The 25895-nt window shown below is 41.6% G+C and overlaps 1 protein-coding gene across 1 annotated transcript in view; it reads left to right on the top strand.

The window, feature by feature from the left end:
- LOC129699151 (low-density lipoprotein receptor-related protein 1-like) overlaps positions 1–25895 on the top strand; it is an 877455-nt gene that overhangs the window by 376187 nt on the left and 475373 nt on the right. The window contains exon 25 of the mRNA XM_055638819.1: positions 69–163. Within this exon, the coding sequence (XP_055494794.1) occupies positions 69–163 (95 nt within the window). The remainder of the gene's footprint in view (positions 1–68; positions 164–25895) is intronic.

The raw sequence follows: 25895 nt of genomic DNA, 5'->3' as shown, positions 1-25895 counted from the left end.
GAGTTATAATAATGACCTGCACGTTAGTTTTGAAATTTACATTGTGTATGATATTTCCTCTCTTACAGGACACTCTATTGGATCGATGGAAACAACATCAGCTCAGCAAACCTGGATGGAAGCAACATCAAGAATCTTTTTATGAATCAAAGACAACCTGTTGGTAATTCAAACATTAATTATTTTCAAGTTTGAATTTATTCCATAATCGTGACTTCCAGAGCTGTAATATTTTGTGCTGTATGTAAAAGAAATACATCTATCTATCTATCTATCTATCTATCTAACCTATCTATCTATTATTATCTATCTATCTATCATATAAAAGTCTGTGGCTGCCGCCTGCCGTCCGTCCATCCGGCTGCCGGCTGCCTTTCTTCCTTTTGATTCACTGCTTTTCCTATCAGCTTCCAACACACTTCAAAACAAAGTTGCAAGACAGGAACACTCTGAACTTTTCACCTCAATGGGATATCACAGCAAGTGCTTCAACAGGAGGGGGAGGGCCAATTGGTATTGCAATTGGAACTGCTGCAGCAGGCAGGGAAGGTGAAATTGGATTTTTTTTTAAATCCACTGCTGAGGGAGGCAGGGGAGTGCTGGAATCTTACATTTGGGAACGGGTTCAGTTCCGTTGGAGGAGACGGGTGCATGGTGGAATATTGGGTTGGGGGATCACACCATTGGGGGAGCAGACCCAACGGGTCTGCACTTGGTCTAGTATACTTTTAAAACTGTGTGTGTGTGTGTGTGTGTGTGTGTGTGTGTGTGTGTGTGTGTGTGTGTGTGTGTGTGTGTGTGTGTGTGTGTGTGTGTGTGTGTGTGTGTGTGTGTGTGTGTGTGTGTGTGTGTGAATGTCTATGTGTGTGTGGCTCTCCACCAGCCACCAGAGATTTTTACCATTTCGGTAGGGATTTAACATGAGACCATAAATCCACTCCTTGGTCAATTATTTCCCCAGATTTTGAATAAAATTGATCACAAAACTCATTTTTTAAACGGCACTTACAAGCTGCTGATGTCACAATGCCCACATGCCGACCAATCCAGGCCCACCTGCATCCTGGCCCCGCCCCTGCCACTGTGGACTAAAGCCCCGCGCCCAACACAAGTACCTCGCCTCCCGCAGCTGGACCCTCCCACGCCCGCCCCCAACCCACCCCCCCCCCCCCCCCCCCCCCCCCCCCCCCCCCGTTCTCAAAACGATCCGCAGATTTGGAGGTCATCGGAGGTCACAACATGGGGGGGTTATGTGTCGGGGGGGGGGGGGGTAAACCTAAAATTCCTCCGTTGATCGCAGGGACACGGGGAATCGTCACACGAGAGCTGCCGATGCTCTCCACACCGCCCGAGATCGGCCCCGTCCGAGCCACCCACTCACCGAGTTCATCCTCCTTCCCTCTACCCCCTCCCTCCCTCCCTCCCACTGCAAATCCAACGTAGTGTGCGGGGGGGGTGGTTAGGGGGGGGGGGTAGTTAGTGTGTGTGGAGGCGGGGTGGTTAAAGTGTGTGACGCCACGTGCCCCCCTCAACCGCACGATCGGGGAACAGACCCAACGGGTCTGCACTTGGTCTAGTTTGTGAATTAAAACTTACAAAGGTGCAATTTACAGCAACCAAGAATTATTGCAGGAAATAAGCTTAGTTAAATTTAGTTGTAAGAACATTTGGCAAATAAGAATCTTTTTCTGAAGTATAAGTTTAATTTCACACATGTTAGGATCAATTCCATGAACTGTTTCTCCTCAAAACACTACCGAGGGAAAATAATTCAGCTTTTTGTGCGGTAATGTCAACTGGTTGAACTATTTTATGCACATGAAACAATAATTTGTTTCTTTGATGAGGAATAATCGGAGGTAATGTATCTGGCCTAGCCATTCATTTCTCATTTTTATAAGTTTTTTTAATTTGCCAATGGCATGAAATTGAACATGGCAGGTAATTGTATTCATTCATTTCAAACAATATAAAGAGGCCTAGCCAGACTAAGTCGATGTGCAGATTGAATATAACTTGGATTAATTTAATTTTCTGGAGTGGCAGAACAGGTGGAAACATGGGATTCTGTTAAAATAATGTGCTTGAGGGGAAGATAGAAGGATTTGTTCTTGATTGGTACCACAAAACATACAAAATAGTAATGAATATAAGTTTTATTCTCCATGCAGAATTCCCTTTTATAAAAGCCAGCAGAACTAACTTACAGATGCAGGGTACTGCTTATAACTTGGCAGTCTTAAAATAAAAGCTGTTGTAGTATTTAGAGATGTATTCGGTTCAGAATTATGACAGGGGAGTTAATCTAGTTTTGGCAAGGTACAATGCCAAACCTAGCAATGAAACCTATGGAAAATAACCAAATTAGGCCTTTTGCTCCTTTAATTCCATTTGGTCGTGACAGATTCTCCTCTTTAATATTGCATTCTTGCTGTCTTCCCATTGTCTAAATCTGGACCCAAAGTAAAACTCAAACACTCGTTACGTTACCCATCAATGACATGCTTTAGTTTAGTTTAATTTATCGTCACGTGTACCGAGGTACAGTGAAAAGCTTTTGTTGCATGCTAACCAGTCAGCAGAAAGACAAAACACGATTGCAATCGAGTCATTTACAGTGTTTCGATACATCATAAGGGAATAATGTTTAGTGCAAACTGAAGCCAGCAAGTCCAATCAAGGCTAGTCAGAGGGTCACTAATGAGGTAGGTAGTAGTTCACCACTGCTCACTGGTTGTGGTTGGATGATTCCGTTGCCTTATAACCACTTTACTTCACGTGCAGCAAGGGAAGAGCTTTCTCAATCAAGGGTTGAAGTTACAACTCCAACGATCATTGTAATGTGCGGGTATACACCATACCCTCTAAGCCTTTTGATTGTCGAGGATATATGCCATGATTTTTTTTCTGAGATGTAATTTTTTTTCCCACCTTCGAATTAATTCCATTCTCAAAACCCACTGTACAGAAACCATTCATTGAATAAAGGCTTGCTTTTGTACTATATTATTTTAGATCTATTCTTTTGTGGATATAATAGCTTAGTTTAGTTTATTATTGTCACGTGTACCAAGGTACAGCGAAAAGCTTTTTTTGTTGTGTGCTCTCCAGTCAGTGAAAAGTCTATACATGACTATAATCAAGCCATCCACAGTGTACAGATACAGGATAAAGGATATCACGTCTAGTGCAAGGTAAAGTCTGATTAGTGATAGTTAGAAGGTCTCCAGGTTGATTACTGTTTGGGACCACTCCCTAGATGGTGAGAGCATGGTTCAGTTAGCTAATAACAACTGGGAAAAGACTGTCCCTGAATATGGAGGTATGTGTTTATAAACTTCTTTACCTCTTGTCCGATGGAAGAGGGGAGAAGAAGTGACCAGGGTGAGACTGTTCCTTGATTCTGCTGGTGGCCTTGCCGAGGCAGTGTCAATGGAAGGGAGGTTGGTTTGCATGATTGTCTGGGCCACATCACAAATATCTGCAATCTCTTGCGGTCTTGGATTGAGTTGTTCCCAAACCATACTGCGATTAATCCTGAAAAAAATGCTTTCTATTGTGCATCTGTAGAAGTTGGTGATGGTTGTTAGGACACGCCAAACTTCCAAGGCCTTCGAAGGAAGTACAATAATTTTAGGCAAACATTGTGATCATTCTAAACCACTGCAATGCATAAACCAAGACTAAATACTGGGAGAATAGAAGACCAATATAATTCCATCTGATTTAATCGTATTCACACAGACTTGTCAATTGTCAATTTAATAATAGATATTGCAGAATTATTGGAGGAAAGGTATCATTGATAGTGATTCAATTTAGAAACACATTAAATGATTTGCAAGTTAATCTCATGCAGACAAACAGATTTCCTGGCATCATGCTTTGGAAAGGTTAGATTCTAAAAACTAATGTTTATTTTAATCCCGCTGCTCTTATAGAGAATACCTTCTCACTGTAGCATGTGATAGCACAGGTCAATATGTTTCATCTGTTTTGTGAGTAGAGATTGATCAATTTAGTTCAAAGGGAAATTTTAATTTGTTTGCATTTCTACAGATGCTGGATGACTGCCATGCGTTTCTATCATTTTATGCTGAAATTCCAATCATTTTTGAGGCAGTGTAAATTTCATATCAAAGCTCTTATTAATTTATTGTGTCAATTTAGAGAACCTCCTGCCATAGGAACTTTCATTCATAGAATCATAGTATCATTATGTTATACAGCATGGAAATAGGCCCTTTGGCTCAACATTAAAATATGTAAAAATATCATGGACATAGACAGTCGGTTTGAGAGACATTTGACGTCAATGTTTTTTTATTTGAACGGTAAAAAATTTGATAAGCATTTAAGCAATAACAGTGGCAGAGAGAGCAGAGAGGTGACTAAAGCAGAGTGTTAACTAAAAGAAAGAAATCGCTGCAAAAGGGAACAATGGGAAATGTAAACAAACAATTGTTAGGCATCCAGGTTATCCTTTCTCCAGTGATAGTTTATCACCTGCAAAGTTGGCAGTACAATAATATTGCACAGCTGCACATTGAACCCACTTATAAAAATCAATTCCATTGAAGTTAACAGAATTACATTTTAGAATTGGACTTCAATTTGCAAATGGCACAATATCTCATGTTTAGTGCAATTTGTCAGTCGAAGAGCTTTGTATTATTTTTCATATATGTTTCCAAAACTGCAGCGTATCTCTGACATTCTCACATTATTGCAGGTGTGTGGCTTACTCACAAATTTGTTCATAAAACATTGAACAGTCCAGCACAGGAACAGGCCCTTTGGCCCAAAATGTCCAAGCTGAATACAAAGTCATATTAAACATAGCTCCTCTTGTATGGTATTTGCCTCCGTCACCACCCAGGCAGCATGTTGCAGGCACCCATCATTCTCTGTGTAAATAAAAAAACTAACCCTGTACATCTCCTTTAAACTTTGCCCCTCTCAATCTTTGACATTTCTACCATGGCTAAAAAAAGTTCTGTCCAGACCTTTCATGAACCTAGATTGGGTTTCTCTTTAAAGCAACTTGGCATCTTTACTCGTATCAACAAAATTATTTAAATGTTGTCACAGACAAGCATTAATTTACTGTAGTTTTAACTTTAATCAGTTTTACTGCAACATTTTTGTTATTTTGTATGCTTCTATATTTAGAAGAAGCTTACTACGCTGGACAGATGGTAACAATTTAAAATAAAAAATTGAATTGCTCTACAGGGAATTTTAATGGTAGACTGGTTTATTTCTTACTGATGTGGATAAGTAGTAAATAGCTGTATGTTTATTTGTTTTTTTTAAATAATTTCGTGCTGGATTCATACAAAAGTGCCCCAGTAGTATTTTAACCATCAGATACACGGTATATTGCAAAACAAATGGAGGGAAAACTACTTTTATATGTCGATGAAAAAGAACCAAAACTTAGAATTTCTGCACGTGTGTTTGAATAGTGGAGTTTGTAAAATGACTTGATTCTACACAGAGTATTTTACTATAACTGTTTATTACATTCACTAATACACACTATGCAATAGCTGTCCGTGGTCATCACTGGAGCTAGAGAGCGAGCTAGAGGTGGGGACACTACAATTATACTGGAGACAATGGGGAGTGGTTAGTGGTGGGGAGGTCACTATGTTAAAGGAACATGCACTGATCTACATCCCTCCTCTTAGAAACAAAAGCATGACAGTACATGGCAATACACAGAGCGACCACGGCTCATACGTTAAAATTGCAAACCGCACCGGGAACAGTTAAAAACTACGCGAACTCCCCGTAACGGACAGGCGGCTTGACCAACCGGCCAGAGCGGGTGCGCAAACCGCACTCTCCTTCCACGGCAGGTGCAGAAGGGACAGCAGCAGGGACATCGGTTGGAAAGCCAGGCGGTGAAGGGACAGTAGCAGGAGGAGAACCGCGGGAGGAGACGGGTGCGCTGGCAGGCGAGGCATCGCAAGTGAGGACAATGGGTCTGTGCAGATCGAAGAATTTAAGAGTCGGTGTGTGTGCGAGTTTTGACTTCAGAGCCACGAACGCCGACTGGTGATGCGGGAGCCAGACCCATGCGGAGTCCTTTTTGATCAGCTCCCTCAGGGGAGCACTCAGTTCGCTGAGGTCGGGTATGAACTTACCCAGGTAATTGACCATGCCCAGGAAGCGCTGCAGGCCAGGGACGTCAGTAGGAGCGGGCATCTCGGTGACTGCTGATGTTTTCTGGGGGTCGGGCTTCAGACCCCCTGCCGTGTAAACATGGCCAACGTAAGTGACTTCCGGGACTCGGAACCGACACTTCTTCGGGTTGAGCTTGAGATTGATCTCACGAGCCCTGTCGAGGACTTTGCGGAGGTGCAGGTCGTGCTCTGCGACGTCCCTCCCGTACACCAGAATGTCATCCACGATGATAGCGCACGGTAACCCAGCAAACAGCTGTTCCATGGTGCGCTGAAAAACCTCACTAGCCGAGTTGATCCCGAACGGCATGCGGAGGAAACGGAACCTGCCGAAGGGTGTACTGAAGGTGGTGAGGAATGAGGAGCGTTCATCCAGAGGGATCTGCCAGAAGGAGCTCTTGGTGTCTAGGACAGAGAAGACAGTAGCAGGACCGACCTGTGCAGCGACGTCCTCCACCGTCCGCATGGGGTAGTGCGGGCGCTTGATGGCAAGGTTCAGGTCCTTTGGGTTAATGCAGATCCGGATTTCGCTCTTGTCCTTCTTGGCAGCGACGACCATGGTGGAGACCCACCTGGTGGGAGCGCTCACCTCCTTTAGGATGCCCATGGTCACCATATCGCGCAGAGTAGATTCTACGCGGCCCTTCATTGCAAAGGAGACACGGTGGGCCGGCCGAATCACCGGGTCGATACTCGGGTCGACAACAATCTTATAGTCACAGGGCAATTTGCCCAGAATGTCATCAAAACGGTCGGGGTATTCGCCCAGGGGGTCCATGGGCGCCTGCAGCAGGTGAATTCCGCGGTGGAAGGAAACCAAGCCGAGGTCCTGGCACGCACGGGCGCCCAGCAGGGTAAAGTTGTCAGAATCCAGCAGGTGGAAAGTGAGGGGCCGAGAGGTCGCAAGGACTAAGCAGATAAGCGTTGCCTTCCCCACAGGAACCAGAACACCTCCCCCATAGGCATGAAGGCGGGTGTCACTGGGAAGAACTCTCTCACCAGATCTGATCTGCTTGAAGAGGCTGATAGACATAACATTGGCGAAGGCACCAGTATCGACCTTGGCTGAAAACGAATGGCCATTCACAGTAACATGCACAGAGGGATCTGTTATCGGAGCAGGTGCACCCAAAAGCGAAAACCTGCGTTAATATGCACTTTGAAACTAAGTCTGAAAATTGACAGAAAGTCTGGCAAAGAATGGCCATGAAATTATGCATCCAGTTGCCATTTGTAACCAATCATATAAGTCACAATCTAAATTCATTTTGACTTATTTTATCACTGTAACTTTCAGGTCATTCCTTGTCTTACAATTCTGTGCAGTGGATTTTGGAATTAATCTAGCGGATGCTGTTGTGCTACAAGGCAGATCTGGGGGAATTCTATTTTTGCCCAATCCAGGATCAGAGGGTGTGAGACCAGAGATGTCAGAAATAGATGAAACTTGTTCAAGGCCTTTGCCAGATATGGTGGGCAGTAGTCACCGTTCGGGAAGGAGAAAGCACCTCAGCAAAGTCTTGTCACTGGAGCATGTATCATGACAGGGGATCTAGAAGAATGATATGCTCTTACAGCAGAGTGGAAGGAAGCACAGTCAAGATAACTATGGGAATGTGTAATGGATATTTGTTGCTAACTGTCCCCTGAGATAGAAAGTTCCAGGCAAAGGAATGGTAGAGTCAGAGATGGTAAGAATAGGATGGAAATCAGTGATTATGAATTCAGTGTAACTGCAGGAAATAACGCCAACGTAGCTGTTGATGTACTGGCAAAAAGTTAAGGAAGTGGGCCCAAAAGGCCTGAAACAAATACTTTGTCCACAAATCCCACTAAGTGACAAACCTAGCTTTGATTTATGTTAGTGCTCATTAATAGGTCTTTGATACAGAGAAAGTAAAATAGTGCTAACAAACTTGTATTCTTTCAACTATTTTTGGCAATCAAACAAAAGATTTTAATTCCACAAAGCATATTCCTCTGTTTATAGCATGTACACTTCAGTTGTTATAAACGTTAAAATAAATCTATGACTTTCATCACTGTTGGATCACTTTTCATCTGTTTTTGTTTAACACCAGTGGGGGGTAGTTGATGGAATTCAGGTTCTCTTTTCAATTTTAAAATAATTTTAATCAACATAAAAACTGCACCTTCTGCATTAACAAGTCTATCGCATGCTTGTGTAATTCATTCCCATAACAGCAGTTTTGGTGTTTAAGAAGGAACTGCAGATGCTGGAAAATCGAAGGTAGACAAAAGTGCTGGAAATCGAAGGTATCCAAAAGCCCTTGGGTTTCGGCCCGAAACTTTGCCTATTTCCTTCGCTCCATAGATGCTGCCTCACCCGCTGAGTTTCTCCAGCATTTATGTCTACAGCAGTTTTGGGACAGACTATTTTAATATAATAAATATAAATAGAAAATACTGGAAATTCTCAGCAGATCAAGCACTATCAGTGGAGAGGGAATTGGAAAAAGATTAGACTTAAGCAGGTCCCAAGATGCTGGGATGGTGAAAGGGGAGGAAAGAACAAAGGGCCAAGTCTGTGAAAGGATGGAAGGCAGGACGGGATAGTTAAGACAAAAGGTAATGTGGTAATGGAAGATGCAACAAAGTTGAATCTTGGTGAATCACAAAACATTATTTGGAATTAACAAAGAGATTTAAATTCCTCAAAGCATATTGCCAGCAATATAAACTAAAATAACTGAAGTTGCAAGACTAGCTCATTATCGAAAATTATTGAATTCAGCATTGAGTTCAGAAGGCTGTAACATGTATAGTTAAAAACATAAGATGCTATCATTTGAACTTATCTTGAGCATTATTGGAACAATGTAGGCTGAGATCAGATCAGAGCAGGGCAGTAAGTCATCTCTATCTGGTCATGCTTTCGCTCCTTTAGATCTTCAACAGAAGTGCAACATCTTTAGGCATATTGGCTGCTGAAATCAGACAGGAGCTGAAATTAAATATTAAAGCATTAAAAATTTGTGGTTAAATACTCATTATAAAGTTATTTGTGCCACAAATGAATAAGTCTTACAGGAAAATGCCTTCACATAGTAAAACAAAAAAATAACCTGTGTAAATTAAACAAGTTGGACTTTACATTCATAAGATATTGCCTCAGCATTATCTTTATGAGAAAAATATGAAAGAATGACCTTTCGAACCTACAGGGTGTCTAAATTGTATTTAACTAAAAATTGCAACTTAATTGGAAATACAGATATTACTATAATGCAGAAGCTGTAAATATAAATCAGCATCTACCTAAGGCCCAAAACAATGAATGTATCTGTGTTTGGTGGTATTGAGTCAGAGGTGTTGGGGAAAAATACTGTGACACGTCCCTTGCTCTTCAAATAGTGTTAATTGACATTTAACATCAATGGTGCATTATCATTACAATATATCATATTATAAAAGTCATATCTGACAATGTATGGCATTAGTGCTGCAGTTAGGTGGGCCCTGACCCACAAACCATTAACTCAGATATCAGTTGGACTGCAAAATAACCAGAATAGGCCATTTAGCCATTTGAGACCATTTAACCATTCAGTTGAATTGTGGCTTTACATTCTATTTTACACACTTTAATTTATTTTAAGCAATATTCTGACTTAAGAAAATTATATAATTTAGATCTCAATTTACTCCATAACGATAAGCAGTTAAGGGGTGATTTCCAGAAATGTGTTGGAAATATCACTCCTTGATTTTAGTTGTAGAAAGCATATTTTTTAATATCAATTTGATGTCTTCTTATCTGAATTCCCTTAAATTAGTTTGTATATTTTATTGTATCTACCAAATGAATCATTTAGTTATTTTAAAATTATTGAGTACTGGAATATTAAGCAGCTGCGCATCAAAGGGAACTTGGACTATGTCCATGAAACGTTAAAAGTAGCAACACAGGTAGATAACATGGTTAGGAAGGTGGGTCAGATAAAGGCCTTTATTAATCGGGTCATTGTACACATAAGTAGGGCGGTTATGGTCCAATATTATAAAACCTTGGCCAACCTCAGTTTGAGTACAGCAGCAGTTCTGGTCAGTGTCTACAGGGATATTGTTATAGTGCTGGAGAGGGCGCAGAGAAGAATTCCAGGAATGAGTGAGTTAGCATATGATAAGCATTTGGCAGCATTAGACCTCTACCCGCTGGAGTTTAGATGGTTAAGGGGGGACATCATTGAAACTTACAGAATAATGAAAGGCATAGATGAGATGGATGTGGAAAGGATATTTCCACTGGTGGGAGAGTCTAGGACTAGAGGTCATAGCCTCAGAATTAAAGGATGCCCTTTTAGAAAGGAAATTAGGAGGAACTTCTTTAGTCAGAGGGTAGTTCATCTGTGGAATTCATTGCCACAGTGGGCTGTGGAGGCCAAGTCGGTGGATATTTTTGAGGCCTTGATGGACAAATTCTTGATTAGAAAGGGTGTCAAGGGTTATGGGGAGAAGGCAGGAAAATGGGATGAGGAGGCAGAGATCAACCATGATTGAATGGTGGAGTAGACTCAATGGGCCAAGTGCCCTAATTCTATTCCTATAACTTGTGAACGTGATTCACAGTGATGTTGCCTGAGATGAAACAATTAAATTACGAAGAGACTGGAGAAACTTTGTCTGTTCTCCCTTGCACAGAGGAAGGCATGCGGGGAAGCAATTGAGGTATATAAAATTATAATGTGGAAAGATAGGGTAGACTGCAAGAAAATGGTCTCCACGTCAGAGAACGATAAAACAAGACGACATGGATTTGCCTACGGGGGTGAGATTTAGAGGTGATTTGAGGACTTCCTTCACCCTGGAATAAACAGTTTAAAAGAGTGGATCACTGGCAGCATTTAAGGAGCATTTAGATAAGCACTTGAATCACTTAGGTGTAAAAGGCTATGGACCAGACCTGAAAACTGTGATTCATATAAGTGATCAAGAAGGAACTGCAGATGCTGGAAGATCGAAGGTACACAAAATTGCTGGATAAACTCAGCGGGATGCAGCAGCATCTATGGAGCGAAGGAAATAGGCGACGTTTCGGGCCGAAACCCTTCTTCAGACTGATGGGGGGGGGGGGGGGGGGGGGGGGGGGGGGGGGAAGGAAGGAAAAGGGGAGGAGGAGGAGCCCGAGGGCGGGCGGATGGGAGGGTGGGAGGAGACAGCTAGAGGGTTGAGGAAGGGGAGGAGACAGCAAGGGCTAGCAAAATTGGGAGAATTCAATGTTAATGCCATCCGGACGCAAGGTCCCCAGGCGGAATACGAGGTGCTGTTCCTCCAATTTCCGCTGTTGCTCACTCTGGCAATGGAGGAGACCCAGGACAGAGAGGTCGGATTGGGAATGGGAGGGGCAGTTGAAGTGCTGAGCCACCGGGAGGTCAGGTTGGTTATTGCGGACTGAGCGGAGGTGTTCGGCGAAACGATCGCCCAACCTACGCTTAGTCTCCCCGATGTAAATCAGCTGACACCTAGAGCAGCGGATGCAGTAGATGAGGTTGGAGGAGATGCAGGTGAACCTTTGTCGCACCTGGAACGATTGCTTGGGTCCTTGAATGGAGTCGAGGGGGGAGGTGAAGGGACAGGTGTTGCATTTCTTGCAGTTGCAACGGAAAGTGAAGTTGATTGTTATATGCACGTACAGTGAGGTACAGGTACAATGGAAACTTCGCTCACAGTAACATCATAGGCACAAAGCCAAACAAATAAATTACATATAAATTATAAATTAATTGCGCATACAATTTCTAAAGGAAAGACGACTGCATAAAGAAGCAAGACATTCGTGCAAAAATATAATTAGAAAATGAAACAAATCCATGATAGTTCAAGAAGTGAACCATAGTACTCCATTGTCGAGGTAGGATTAGGGTTTTGCAGGTTGGTTTAACAACCTAATATATTTGTAAACCCATGGGTTAATGTGAAAGAGTTGGGGTGAATGGCCTGTTTTCATACTGTATGAATCTTTGGTTTCTGTAACATTAATCCTAGATTACCTACTATATCTCCAAATTTAAAGGAATGTATCAGGTTTATACAAAGTGTCATCAACCATTTCACAGAAATGGTTTGATGTCCCATCCAAGGTTTATCATGCTCAAAACTGAAACAGCTCCTCAGTTCACCTTTTTGATTTTTTTGTGCCAGTATACAAGCTGTTACTGATTTTTGCACATAGGCATTGAAATCCCTTTGGTCCCCATATCTTCTAACATCTCAACATTAAGTCCTCTAAATATTTACTCACTGGATTTGTATCACAAGCCCCTGTCACCTCAGAAGACAATTAGTTTTCGTCACATTGACTGTTTTTTCAACAGACTAAATTACCCAACAGATTTATTTGCAGATAAAAAAAAAACATTTACAGCCACAAGACAAGCATGCAGTTGTTAACTACCGATCAAACAACACAGCAGTTTTGAATGAGTTCCAAAAAAAGTTCAAGCAAACAAATTGTCAGTTGAGTTCATTTAACAGCTTTCTTTACAGATTTTCACACAGGTTAGACAAACACTTCCCAGTGGAGTACTCCCTGCCACTTTGCTACCAGTCATAGCTTTATCTCTAATTGTAGAGGCATACCTATCAATGGTGGAGTATCTTGTCTTAGCTTCTTTTACAGCTAATTTAAAATCACCAAGCAAAAGCAAATAATTGGATCTGGGATATCTGCCATACAAACAGAAATTTGCAGAAATATTCTGCAGAACCAAAACTGAGTTAAGATTTTAATCAATTACCTATCATCACACCACTTCCTTGCAGGCAGCAAAAGATAAATAAATGGTATATCCTGACCATAATCTTGTGCTTAGTATGAACAGACTTGGGTGAACTGAGTGCTGGTCATTATTTGTTTTATATTCTCAGGTCAATTTTCTGTTCATGCTTAAATGCTTTTTGGGGGAAATTGCCTTGTATCTGTGTTTAATGAGCCAAAACTTATTAATCATTTGCAGTAACAAAATAGTCAATGCCATCCTCCTCAGGGGAAAATTCCATACCTGCAGAGTGCAATGCAGAGATCAATTAAAGCTGGAGGTCATCCACTCTGTTGCTAGACTCAGTGTTAAGTCTGGTGCAAAGCATGACCATCCTGAAGAGAAAGGCCAGAGGCACATCACATCTGATCTCACAATTTTGCGCAAGTCAATTGAAATGATCCTTGAGAAGGATGAGGGAGGACCTCATTGAAACTTACTGAATAGTGAAAGGCCTGGATAGAGTGAATGTGGAAAGGATGTTTCCACTCGTGGGAGAGTCTAGGACCCAGGGCACAGTCTTAGAATAAAAGGATGTACCTTTAGAAATTAGATGAGATGGGATTTCTTTAATCATAGGGTGGTGAATCTGTGGAATTCATTGCCACAGATGGCTCTGCAGGTCATATCAATGGATATTTTTAAGGCAAAGATTGACAGTTTCTTGAGTAGTAAAGATGTCAGGGGTTATGGTTGTGAAGGCCGGGGAATTAGTTTGTATGTAGTGGAGTACACTTGATGGCCCAAATGGCCTTTTTCTGCTCCAAGGACTTCTGAACATGATAGCTGATCTTAATAGTTATTAGACAAGCAGAGATGAACAGTTTATTTATTTTTCTTTAATTTATTTAATGCTTTTATTAATTTCCAGTCCTTTAAGTTGTTTCCAATGTAATTGATTTTTTAATCTGGTCAGGCTGTTTCAACCATGATTCTTCATGTTCTTATACCCAAGGCCCAGTCACTTAGCGTCAGAGAGGGTCATGGAGTCCAAAATAATCTGGCAATATATTCCATTCAGCCATCATTTTGAATGGAAAATAATTTTCAGATTCAGTCAGTGACGCTGATATCTTCTGAACAATTTTGATAGGTTTACAAAGCTTCTGAACATTAAGGCAATTCAGAAACAATAAAAACCTGCAGTCTTGACAACAAATCTGCTGCTGGTTTTGCCATAACTCAGAACAGTGTAGGGTTTTTCACTTTATCACAGTAAACTCTCATTTATCCACTATTTATTCGTATGAAATTCTCATGCAAACAACCAACATTTCTCAGACCATACAAAGATATTTCAAAACAAAATACAAAAACATAAATTTGAATTTGCCTTGTCAGGTTGCAGTGAGAGTTTGTACATGCGCTGTTTCCCTTCATGTTGCACAACAGCAGCGTGCCTTCAGCCTCTCGTGCATTTACAAAGTGGCGGGTGGTTGCTTATGTGTTTGACAAACTGCAATGCATTTTCCCATTTGTCCTCTATGTTGAATATGAATACTCCCAGCAAAGGTATAAAGCAGAAATGTTCTGGTTCTAACATTAAACCAGAAAATTGAAATGTGTAAAATAGCGAAAATTGCAATGTTCTTATGAAATAATTCAAGAACCTATGTCACTAAATCACAAAATGGCAAAGCTCAATGAATTTTCAATGAACTCTAAAGGATATAATATGATTTGCCAATTTAATTAAAGCTTCATGCACCAAATGTTAGTACATGATGATATATATATATATATATATATATATTCATGCATCTGATACTTCTCATTCCCCATGAATGCTGGATGGCTTGGGGCATACTGGACATTAGACATTCCTGCATAGAATGTAGATGTTTGTGAGCAGCAAGTTAATTTCTAAAGTTGTTGATAATTTAATATCTTGGCAGAAAATGCAGGTGGTGAGGCTGCATAACTGTGCATTAAAAGGGATCTTTATTCAATATTTCCCATGGACTTCGGAAGGGGAAAATAAAAATGATGGAACACTCACTCTTTTCTTCTAGATAAAAAGATCTGCAGATGCTGGTTGACACACAAAAGGACACAATGTGTGGGAGTAATTAAATAGATCAGGCAGCTTCTCTGGAGAACATGGATTGGTGAGGTTTTTGGTTGAGACCCTTCTCAAAGCATCTCGACCCAAAATATCACCTATCCCTTCTCTCCAGAGATGCTGCCTGAGCTGTTACTTCAGCACTTTGTTTAGTTTAGTTTAGAGAATCAGCACAGAAACAGACCCTTCGGTTCACCGAGTCCACATCGACCAATGATCCCTGTACATTAATACTACCCTTACCAAACTACGGACAATTTACATTTCCACCAAACCAATTAACCTACAAACCTGTACGTGCCTCTGGAGTGTGGGTAAAAAACTGAAGATCTAGGAGAAAACCCACGCCGGTCACGGGGAGAAAATACAAACTCCGTACAGACTAGCACCTGTAGTCAGGGTCGAACAAGGATCTCTGGCGCTGAAAGGCAGCAGCTCGACCGCTGTGCAACCGTGCCATCTTAATACATTGCAGACTTTGTGGCTGCAATTATCTTCCCCTGCCCATCACTCAGCAGGATTATCATGAATATTCACATGAAGGATCAAGCAGTTCCTGTGCTGATGTGTTCAATTTCAAAACAAAATAATGATGTCCAAATTAAAAATTAAATAATTTCACAAGGCTTGAATTAAGATTGCAGCATTATGGATTTTGATCCTAAATGTATGTTTAGGTTCATAAGTCTTCCCAAGTGACATCTAATAATAATCATGTGAAGTGTGTAATGAGAGATTGGATGTAAAGTCTCAAGCTAATATCCATAAACTGAGTTAGTGATAATTTAGTTCTCAAAAATGCTTAACCCAAATGTTCCTGCCCATCTGCAAAAAAATTATATTGGGACATGGTTGCTCATTACTGAAATTAAAACTACATATCTGGTTCAACAAAACAATTAGCAATCCACAAAAGTTTAAGAAATCCAATCTATCTGTTATTACATTGTACATTACAATTAATTTTATATATATATATATACATATATACAATACAGGGATCATATATGCTTCCACCGCCCTCTGCCTCTGGATGCTTTCAAGCGAGAGCAAGATAGGGCTCTTAAAAATAGCGCTGGGGATATGGGGAGAAGGCAGGAATGGAGTACTGATTGGGGATGATCAGCCATGATCACCATGATCACATTGAATGGCAGTGCTGGCTCGAAGGGCAAATGGCCTGCTCCTGCACCTATTGTCTATTGTCGATTGTATATATAGTTATATATAGAAGGTACATGTATATATATACTAGACTAAGTGGGACCCGTTGGCTCCCATGTTCACACGGGAGGGCTGGTCCCCTGAATGCAATTTTCTACTTCTCCACCAATTCCAATATTGGTGGCCGGGGGTTCTGGAGCACTAGTATGGGTATTGTGGGCCGAAAGGTTTCTTGGGGTGGCAGCTCAGTCACTCAAGCCTGATGTGCTGGCAGCTCACTAACGGCTGGTGGACTGGCTGTTGACTGTTCCTTGATATTTCATTTCAAGCAGGGTGCAAGGCCACCAAAATCAAATGCAGTTTCCTACCATTTCAAGCAGGGTGCAAGGCCACCAAAGTCACGTGCAGTTTCATACCACTTCAAGCAGGGTCCAAGTCCACCAAACTCAAATGCAGTTTCATACCACTTCAAGCAGGGTGCAAGGTCACCAAAGACTAGTGCAGTTTCCTACCACTTCATGCAGGGTGCAAGGCCACCAAACTCAAGTGCAGTTTCATGCCACTTCAAGCAGGGTGAAAGGCCACCAAATTCATGTGCAGTTTCATGCCACTTTAAGCAGTGTGCAAGGCCACCAAATGCAAGTGCAGTTTCATGCCATTTCAAGCAGGTTGCAAGGCCACCAAATTCACGTGCAGCTTCTGACCACTTCAAGCAGGGTACAGGGCCACCTAATTCAAGTGCAGTTTTGTACCACTTGAAGCAGGGTGCAAGGCCACCAAATTCAAGTGTAGTTTCATACCACTTCAAGTAGTGTGCAGGGCCACCAAATTCAAGTGCAGTTTCATAACATTTCAAGCATGGTGCAAGACCACCAAATTCACGTGCAGTTTCATACCACTTCTAGCAGGGTGCAAGGCCACCAAACTCAAGTGCAATTTCATGCCAATCAATCAGGGTGCAAGGCCAACAAATTCAAATGCAGTTTCATACCATTTCATGCAGGGTGCAAGGCAACCACATTCAAATGCAGGTTCATACCATTTCAAGCCGGGTGAAACCACCATAAAACCACACAAAACACCAGATAAACACCACACTCACAGTTCAGTAGACATTCAGTGTGTTCAGTTGATTCACAGCTCAGACAAAGTGGTGACCTCTCCCTCCCCCATTTTGCAGAGTGAGCCACACCCACACTTCCGGGTATTATAATTCCTCCCCCTCCCACCGGAAGGGGCGTGGCCTTCATGGCTTTCTCCTTGGTAAATACAGAGGAGAAATACTCATTGAGGACCTTGCCCATCTCCTATGGCTCCACACAGAGGTGACTGGTTTTATTCCTAGGCCCCACTCTCTCTCCAGTTACCCTTTTCCCCCTTATGTATTATAAAAACGTTTGGGATTGTCTTTTATGCTACCCGCCAGAGCTATCTCCTGGCCCCTTTTTTCTCTTTTGATCTCCTTTTTTAGTTTCTCCTTAGTTCCTGAAACACCTCCAGGGATGCACTTGACCCTAGCTGCCTATACCTGTCCCATGCATCCTTCTTGTTTTTGACTAACGTCTCAATTTCCCTCATCAGCCAAGCTTCCTTACATTTGCCTGCTTTGCCTTTCACTTTAACGGGGAGGTACACATCCTGAGCTCTCTTGAGTACACTTTTTAAAACAACCCACTTTGCCAATGTTCCTTTCCCTTCAATTAACCCACTCCAGTCAACTTGAGCGAGACCTTCTCTCATACCCTCAATGTTGTCCTTACCCCAGTTGAGCATATTAACAAGTGGACCCTCTCCATCCCGATCCATATCTATCTTAAACCTAATCGAGCTGTGGTCACTTGTCCCAAAAGGCTCCTCTGCACACACTTCATGAACTAGCCCTTCCTAATTTCCCTGTACTAGATCCATCGTTGCCCTCTCACGTGTGGGGGCTTCCACATACTGTTTAAGAAAATTATCCTGAACACTTTTGAGGAATTGCACCACAACTAAACCCTTCACGCTATGATTTTCCCAGCCTATATTGGGAAAGTTGAAATGCCCTACTACAACCACCTTATTTAACCTGCAGCTGTCTGCAAACACCCGGCACATTTGCTAATTTCCATTGACTATTTGGGGGTCTGTAGTACACCCCCATCAAGGTGATCATGCCTTTCTTGTTCATCAGCTCCACCCATATAGCCTCACTAGACAAACCGTTCATAATGTCACCTCTGAACTCAGCCGTGACACCCTCCTTAACAAACAATGCAACTCCCCCTCCTCTTTTTTCCTCATCCCTGTCTCTCCTGAAGCTTCTGTACCTGGAACATTGAGCTGACAGTCCTGCCCCTCCCTTAACCAGGTTTCAGTCATGGCTATAATGTCCCAGTCGCTCGTGCCTATCCACACCCTAAGCACATCTGCCTTACCCTTCAAGCCCTTTGCATTAAAATACGTGCAGTTTAAACCAACCCTCTTTCCTCGCTCTCTGGCTTTTTTGCCTGCCTCTTCTGTCCATTAATCTTTCCCACACCACCCTCCTTAATAACCTAGCCTCCCCTGTGCTTCATTCCAGCATTAGATTCCAGTCAATTTAAAGTGTAATTGAGAACTATTTTTGTCTTGATTGGCATCCAATAAATGTAACCTGAAGCAGAAAAAAAAGTAAAAGCATTCCTACATGTGCTTCCATACTTTCTTTAAATGAATACATCATCAAGTTAGTATGTGGCAGGCTGATGATATTTTGGTCTGCTAATCCCTGACCTTGAGATAACCCAAGCTTGCACCACTTTTATAATTAAACTTTGATTGCACTGAATGAATATCGTATGATCAGAATGGAAACAATAAAGGAAAATTAAACTATTATCTTAAAATGCAGTGAGATTATGCCACTCAATATGCCTGATATAGATTGTATAACCAAGCTGTATTTCAAAAACTATTTAGCTGCATTCTATCATAGTACATTGTAGTTTGGAATTCATTTTGTGGAAATATCGAAAGAGTGAAACCACCAACTGCTGAAAGTTAATTTGCATTAATTGGAATAAATATATTTTGTCCCTTTTTAGTTGCATTGTAAAAATAGGGTTCAACCTTCTGTTATTAGATAACTTTAAAACATGTTTAATAAGTGTAGCAGTACAAACATAAGCCAATCTACTGATATATAAAGTTGAACTGTTAATTTATATATTGTAAATAAGGTGAGAATTCATTTAATGCCATCTATATATATATCACACACACACACACACACACACACACACACACACACACACACACACACACACACACACACACACACACACACACACACACACACACACACACACACACACACACACATATATATATATCTATATAATATTAAAACTTTGTGGCTGCTGGCTGGCTGGCTGCTGGCTGGCTGTGTTTCTGCCTGACTTGTGGTTGCCAGCCTTTGATTCATTGCTACGCCAACGCCAGACCCAGAAACGCCGACATGTTTTCAATTTCGGTAGAGATTTCATTTTTCATTCCAAGTATCCACTCCTCATTAAATTTTGTCGTGTTTATGTACACATTTTTAATAAAATCCTTCTCCCCCCCCCCCCCCCCCACACACACATTTTGTCACATCCTGCTGGCCAGCGACCATAACGGCTGCTGGCGCGCGCCTCTCGCCTCAAAGATGGCATTTATAAACAGCCGCACTGCTGACTGCGGGAACGGCTTGACTTGGAGGACCACGTCTCCCATGGGGGCTACGCGTAGGGAACGGCTGCGTTGGGGGAGCACACCCAACGGGTCTGCACTTGGTCTAGTATATATATATATATATATGTGTGCGTGTGTGTATACAGTATATATATTAGTAAAACTCCCATCTTGTTTGTTTGTTTGTATGCGTGTGTGTGAGTTCCCAAAACTCCACCAAACCAGTACAAGATAGCGCTACAATTTTGGCCCACCTTACTCACTATTGTCCTGTGATGCAAATGAAACAAATTCTGTTCAGATTGATAGTATATTTGCATGTTAATGACATATTAAACTTTACAAAAATCACTTTTCAAACCACTTTTCCACTTGCCCTGCCCGTCAGTCACGTTCGATGTCACAATGACGTCACAATGGGATTTCAAATCCCATTTACATTAAAAAATCGCGATTTTTCAAATAAACTCAAATTCTTCTGCTTTCATTAACAGCTAACATTGTGTTTAAGTTATTTTAAAGAAAAAAAACTTGATTTTCATTGAGAATTATATGTAAAAAAAAGATTTTCATTGTGGGGGGGGGGGGGGGGGGGAGGTTTCATTAAAAAAAAAATCACGAATTTCATTGTGGGGGGTGGAATACGGGGTGGTGAGGAGTGGGGGAGCAGAGGGATAGAGGGAGAGGAGGGGGTAGGGAAGAGAGAGGGAGGGAAAAGTGGGGGAGGTGAGGAGGGAGAGTTGGGGAGGAGGGGGGGGGATAGAGAGAGAGTGGCGAGTGGGGGAGGTAGGGAGTGGGGGATAGAGGGAGAGGAGGGCAGTGGGGGAGGTGAGGAGAGTGTGGGGGAATGGGATCGGGGGAGGTGATAAGTGGAAGGGGCAGGGAGGATGTAGGGAGGGGATAGGGGTTATGGAGGGAGGGATGGAGTGACTGAGGGTAGGGGAAAGGAGAGGTGAGGGTGGGAGTGAGGGAGGGGAGGAGGAGGAGAGGGGAAAGAAGAGAGAAGGTGAAGAGGAGGGGGGAGTGCTGGGAGATGAGGGGGAATGGAGGAGGATAGGGGTAGGAAGAGGAAAGGTAAGGCACAGTTGGGGGAGTGTGGCCATGACTCCTGTCACAACAGGGATCTCTGGAGTCACAACGGGAACCCCTCAGCCGTGCCTGCGCAGTGAGGGGCTATATGTCAGTGGTGGAATATTGCCTTGGGGGACAGGCCCAATGGGTCTGCACCTGGTCTAGTTGAAAATATAAAATTAAAAATGCATTGTAAATGTAAATACAGTAGTGTGTGTTATATTAACAACATTGAAAGTGCAAAACTCATAGAATTTAGATAGTCTGGATAGAACATCCTTGTTTGTTGACCTATTTAGTTTCCATCTTGTGCCTCTCAAGAATCCAATCGACAAAAGTTTACTCTCACAGACAGATCAGCAGAGGAAATAATAGGACTGGATAAAGGAATGTCCTTTAATTCTGAGGCTATGACCTCTAGTCCTAGACTCTCCCACTAGTGGAAACATCCTCTCCACATCCACTCTATGCAAGCCTTTCACTATTCAGTAAGTTTCAATGTGGTCCCCCCTCATACTTCTAAACTCGGGCGAGTACAGGCCCAGTGTCGTCAAACGATCATCATATGTTAACCCACTCCTTCCTGGGACCATTATTGTAAGCCACCTCTGGACCCGCTCCAGAGCCAGCTCATCCTTCCTCAGATATGGTGCCCAAAATTGCTCACAAGCCTGACCAGCTCCTTATAGAGCCTCAGCACAACATCAACTGTTTTTGTTTTCTAGTCTTCCTGAAATAAATGCTAGCATTGTGTTTGCTACTTACTACTGATTCGACTTGCAAATTAAGTTTTTGGAAATCCTGCACCACCCCTCCCAAGTCCCTTTACACCTCTGATTTCTGGATTCTCCCCATTTAGAAAATGGTCTATGCCTTTATTCCTACTACCAAAATGCACGACTCCACACTCTATTCCATCTGCCGTAACTGTGTAACTGGACAAAGGTCCAACTCCATCTTTAAATTTGCCGATGATACCACAGTTAGACAAATTACGAATAATGATGAGTGAGAGTACAGAAGGGAGATCGGTTGTCTGATTGAATAGTGCGAGAACACCAATCTCACTCTCAATATTAGTAAAACCAATTACTAATTGACTATCGCAGAAAATGGCTGCGGATCCGCAAACCTCTCTTCATCAGTGAGTCGGTGGTAGGGAGAGTCAAGAACATCAAGTTCCTGGGCGTGCAAACCTCTGAAGATGTACCCTGGACCCAGCATATTGATGTAATCTTAAAGAAAGCCTATCAACATCTCTACTTCTTCAGAAGATTGAGGAGATTCAGTGTCAACAAATACTCTCTTGAACTTCTACACTTTACAGTAGAGAGCATAGAGTTGCATCATATGTTTATTCAGCAACTTGAATACTGACCACCTATAGGAGGTGAAACATCAAAAAGGCACTCGGCATCATCAATTCCACCCTGGCCATGGTCTTGTTTCATTCTTGCCACCGTGAAGAATGTATTGGAGTGTGAAAACTCTCACATCCAGCTTCTTCCCAACAACCACCATGTTCTTGAACACTGCAAACTAGGGACTGACTTGGTTGCACTTGGGATTTTGGGCTTTTTGTTTTCTTAGCATTATATTGAGTTTTTTTAATTTATTAAACTTTTTTTATCTGTTGACCTATCGAATACTGTGCTTGCAAACCTGGTGTGCTGTTACATGTGAGAATTTCATTGTTCCGCTTTGGTACATATGACAATAAAACACAGTTGAATTAAGTAACAAAGATAAAGTGGGACAAATTGAAGGATTAACGACTAGCTCATGCATATCTTAACCAAATTATAGATGTATAAAATTCCCTGCTAATCACTACTTTCCAGGAGAGGGCTCAAACCTTTGTCAGTTGATTAATGGCCAACCAGTTGCTATCCACCTTGGAGGGCATGATGGTGTAAAATTAGCATTAACAGATTCAGTTTACATCACTCAGTTTTACTATTACATATTACTCTGAAATGTAAGTTAGTGACCTTCTCTTAATAATTGCTGTGACAATTTACTAATTAGTCAAGAGTTTAAGATAATCTGCTGCAGTGGCGCAGGGGCAGCATAGTGGTGCAGCTGGTGGAGCTGCTGCCTCACAGCAGCAGAGACCCTAGTTCGAACCTGACCACAGGTGCTGTCCACGTGGAGTTTGCATGTCCTCCCTGTCACCATGTGGGTTTCCAGATCCCGGTTTCCTCCAACATCCCAAAAAGATGTGTGTTTGTAGGTCAATTGTCCTCTGTTAAATTCCCTCTCATTGTATGAAGTTGATGAGAAAGTGGGATATGATAGAATCCTTTGGAATGGGTCATCGATGGTGGGCTGAATGACCTGTTTCTAAATTAAACTAAAAAGTACAAATTTTCTGGCAAAGCTAGAAGCTGATTTACAAGGATCACTTTCTGCAATAAGGTGGAGTTTCTAACTTGGAGCAATTATATTTTCTGGGGCAAACTGTGACACGTCTTTTCCCCCAAGTTTCAACTTTATAAATTTACCAAAAGGTTTTTCTTCATATACTTAAAAAGTAAGTGAGTGGTTTAATTAAAACAGCTATAAAAATAGTTTGCCACATAAAATGAAAATGCTTCACTAATGCCACCCTGCCACTGCTGAATGGCATGATTTTAAATTAATTTAAAAAATAAATAAAGTTATTTTCCAGTCAAATGTCGTAGTTTTTACCACGTTTTTTAAGCAACCTTCTATCCAAAAGAACTGGTTGATGCTATTTACCTCTCTTTGCAGGCCTGTCAACTAGTTTATACACAATGTTTCTTAATTAATTCATGCTTGGCTTTGGGAAATTTGAAAGTGGAGCCACCCTTATAATTAAATATATTTAAGACTAACAAACAGAAATTGTTGAAGATAAAATTACACCAAATGCTAATTTTGCTTAATTCTCCAGCTCATTCTGTTTTAGGCGCACTAATTTCAGCAGAAAATATCATGATATCCTAAAATATAAAAGATAAGAGCATAAGTACACCACATTGTCATTTAATCCAGCTCTACGATTTTGTAAAGTTATGAATCATATAAGGGTGCCGTCAATTCCACTGTATATTCTTCTTAACTCTTGCCCCCCCCCCCCAATAGACCGATCATTCTCCAAATTCCCTTTACGGTTTCATTTCTGTAAGGGTAGAACTGCCATGAGAAATTGCGTAGGAAGGAACTGCAAATGTGTGTTTAACAAAGGGCCTTGACCCAAAACATCACCCGTCCCTTCTCTCTGGAGATGCCGCCTGTTCCGCTGAGTTCCTCCAGCACTTTGTGTCTATATGAGGAATTGTTTGGTTCCTTCCATTTGACGATATTTCCTTCTTATTACAAAAGTCCTTCTTATTACAAACGGTACTTCAACAAGGGCAAGACCCAGAAAATTTAATCACAACTGGTTTAACCAGTTCAATTCCAGTTATGAGCTTAGTATATTTTGGGGATGTTGAAATTACCTCTTCTCCAACTTTACCCATATTCTTTGAAGTTGGATAAGCGGTTATTTGTTCCATGTGCACTCCCTCTCTGGCAGACTGAAAATCCCAAATTGTGTTGAATGCTTAGTAGTTTAACTTGGATGCCATTCATCATCGTGACACATTTCTATATGTCAGACAGTTAATAGGATTTGAAAAGCAAGAAATAGCAATATGAAGACATCTGGTAAACATGAATACAATTGCCAAATATGTCATAATCATGGCACTAGAACTTTGCAAATGAATTGTTTAAACTGTCACATCTGTGCTGATTATGTATAGTTTGCATGGTTATTTTTTTTTCATCAACTCCAGGCATTCCTTGCCATTTCTGTTCATCAAATAATTACTTCGAACATGCTTCTATCCAAATGCTACAGTAAATAGCTCTCTGAATTTTGGAGCTCAACTGCTGTCTCATTAAGTATTTAAGTACACTTGTCTGCTTGGTACGTGTGCATTTTCCAATTCATCATGCAGTTTACAACTGAAAACCCAAATACAATTATCTTGGCAATGCCACTGTTTTCTCTGTTCTACAGTAGTTTATTTGCCACAGCTTGCTTTAACACAAGACTCAGTTTTGCCTCCCAAATTCCCAACTGCCCCATCTCCAGGGGATTAGCACAATGGACAAATGGGAATATTCTGAGAGCTGGCATTGAATCAATGGGCCAATTGGTTTATGCAATAAGAAAATATGAGAAATTATTTGGTGCAGTATAAAGTAATTCAAAATAATTGCAGTGACTTATGTTAAGAATCAATTAAAGGTAACAATAACACTAAGAGTAAATATTGAAAGTCTAGTTAAAAATGAATCAATCAATCAACCAATCAATCAATTAACCTTTATTGTCATCTTGCAAAGCAGCAGTTGTACAATGCAAAATGAGAAGACGTTTCAAAGGGAATACTAGAGCATCACACATAAAACTTAAACATTTCACACATAAATGAAAAACAATCCAGTCCCTGATAAAAACAGTAGGAATAGTAAAAAAAGTGCAGGTAAAAAAACAACAACATTAAAATACAGGTAAAAACAGTCATATATTGTCCAGGGCAGCTGATTTAATTGGCCAGTGCCAGAGTTTGTTATTTAAAGTGTCCGTGCAAAAAAAGCAGCAGAATCAGGTGTAGTTACAGTTTAGCAGCCTCACAGCCTGTGGAAGGAAGCTGTTTAGCAGTCTGGTTGTCCGGGCTTTGATGGTGCGGAGATCCAGGTGTATGTGGAGGGGGTGCAGTGTGTCCTTTGCTATGCTCAGTGCTTTTTTCAGGCAGCGGCTCTGGAACAGTTCTTGTACAGAGGGTAGGCAGACGCCAATCATCCTCTCTGCTCCCCTCACTACCCTCTGCAGATACTTCCTGTCTGAGCAGTTGCAGTTGGAATACCACATGTTGATGCAGTGCGTGAGCACAGACTCCACCGTGCCCCTGTAGAAAG

Source organism: Leucoraja erinacea, chromosome 7, assembly GCF_028641065.1.
Source record: "Leucoraja erinacea ecotype New England chromosome 7, Leri_hhj_1, whole genome shotgun sequence".
NCBI classification, from domain to species: domain Eukaryota; kingdom Metazoa; phylum Chordata; class Chondrichthyes; order Rajiformes; family Rajidae; genus Leucoraja; species Leucoraja erinaceus.
Note: the sequence above shows the minus strand (reverse complement) of the source record. Positions and strands in the feature narration are given on the sequence as shown.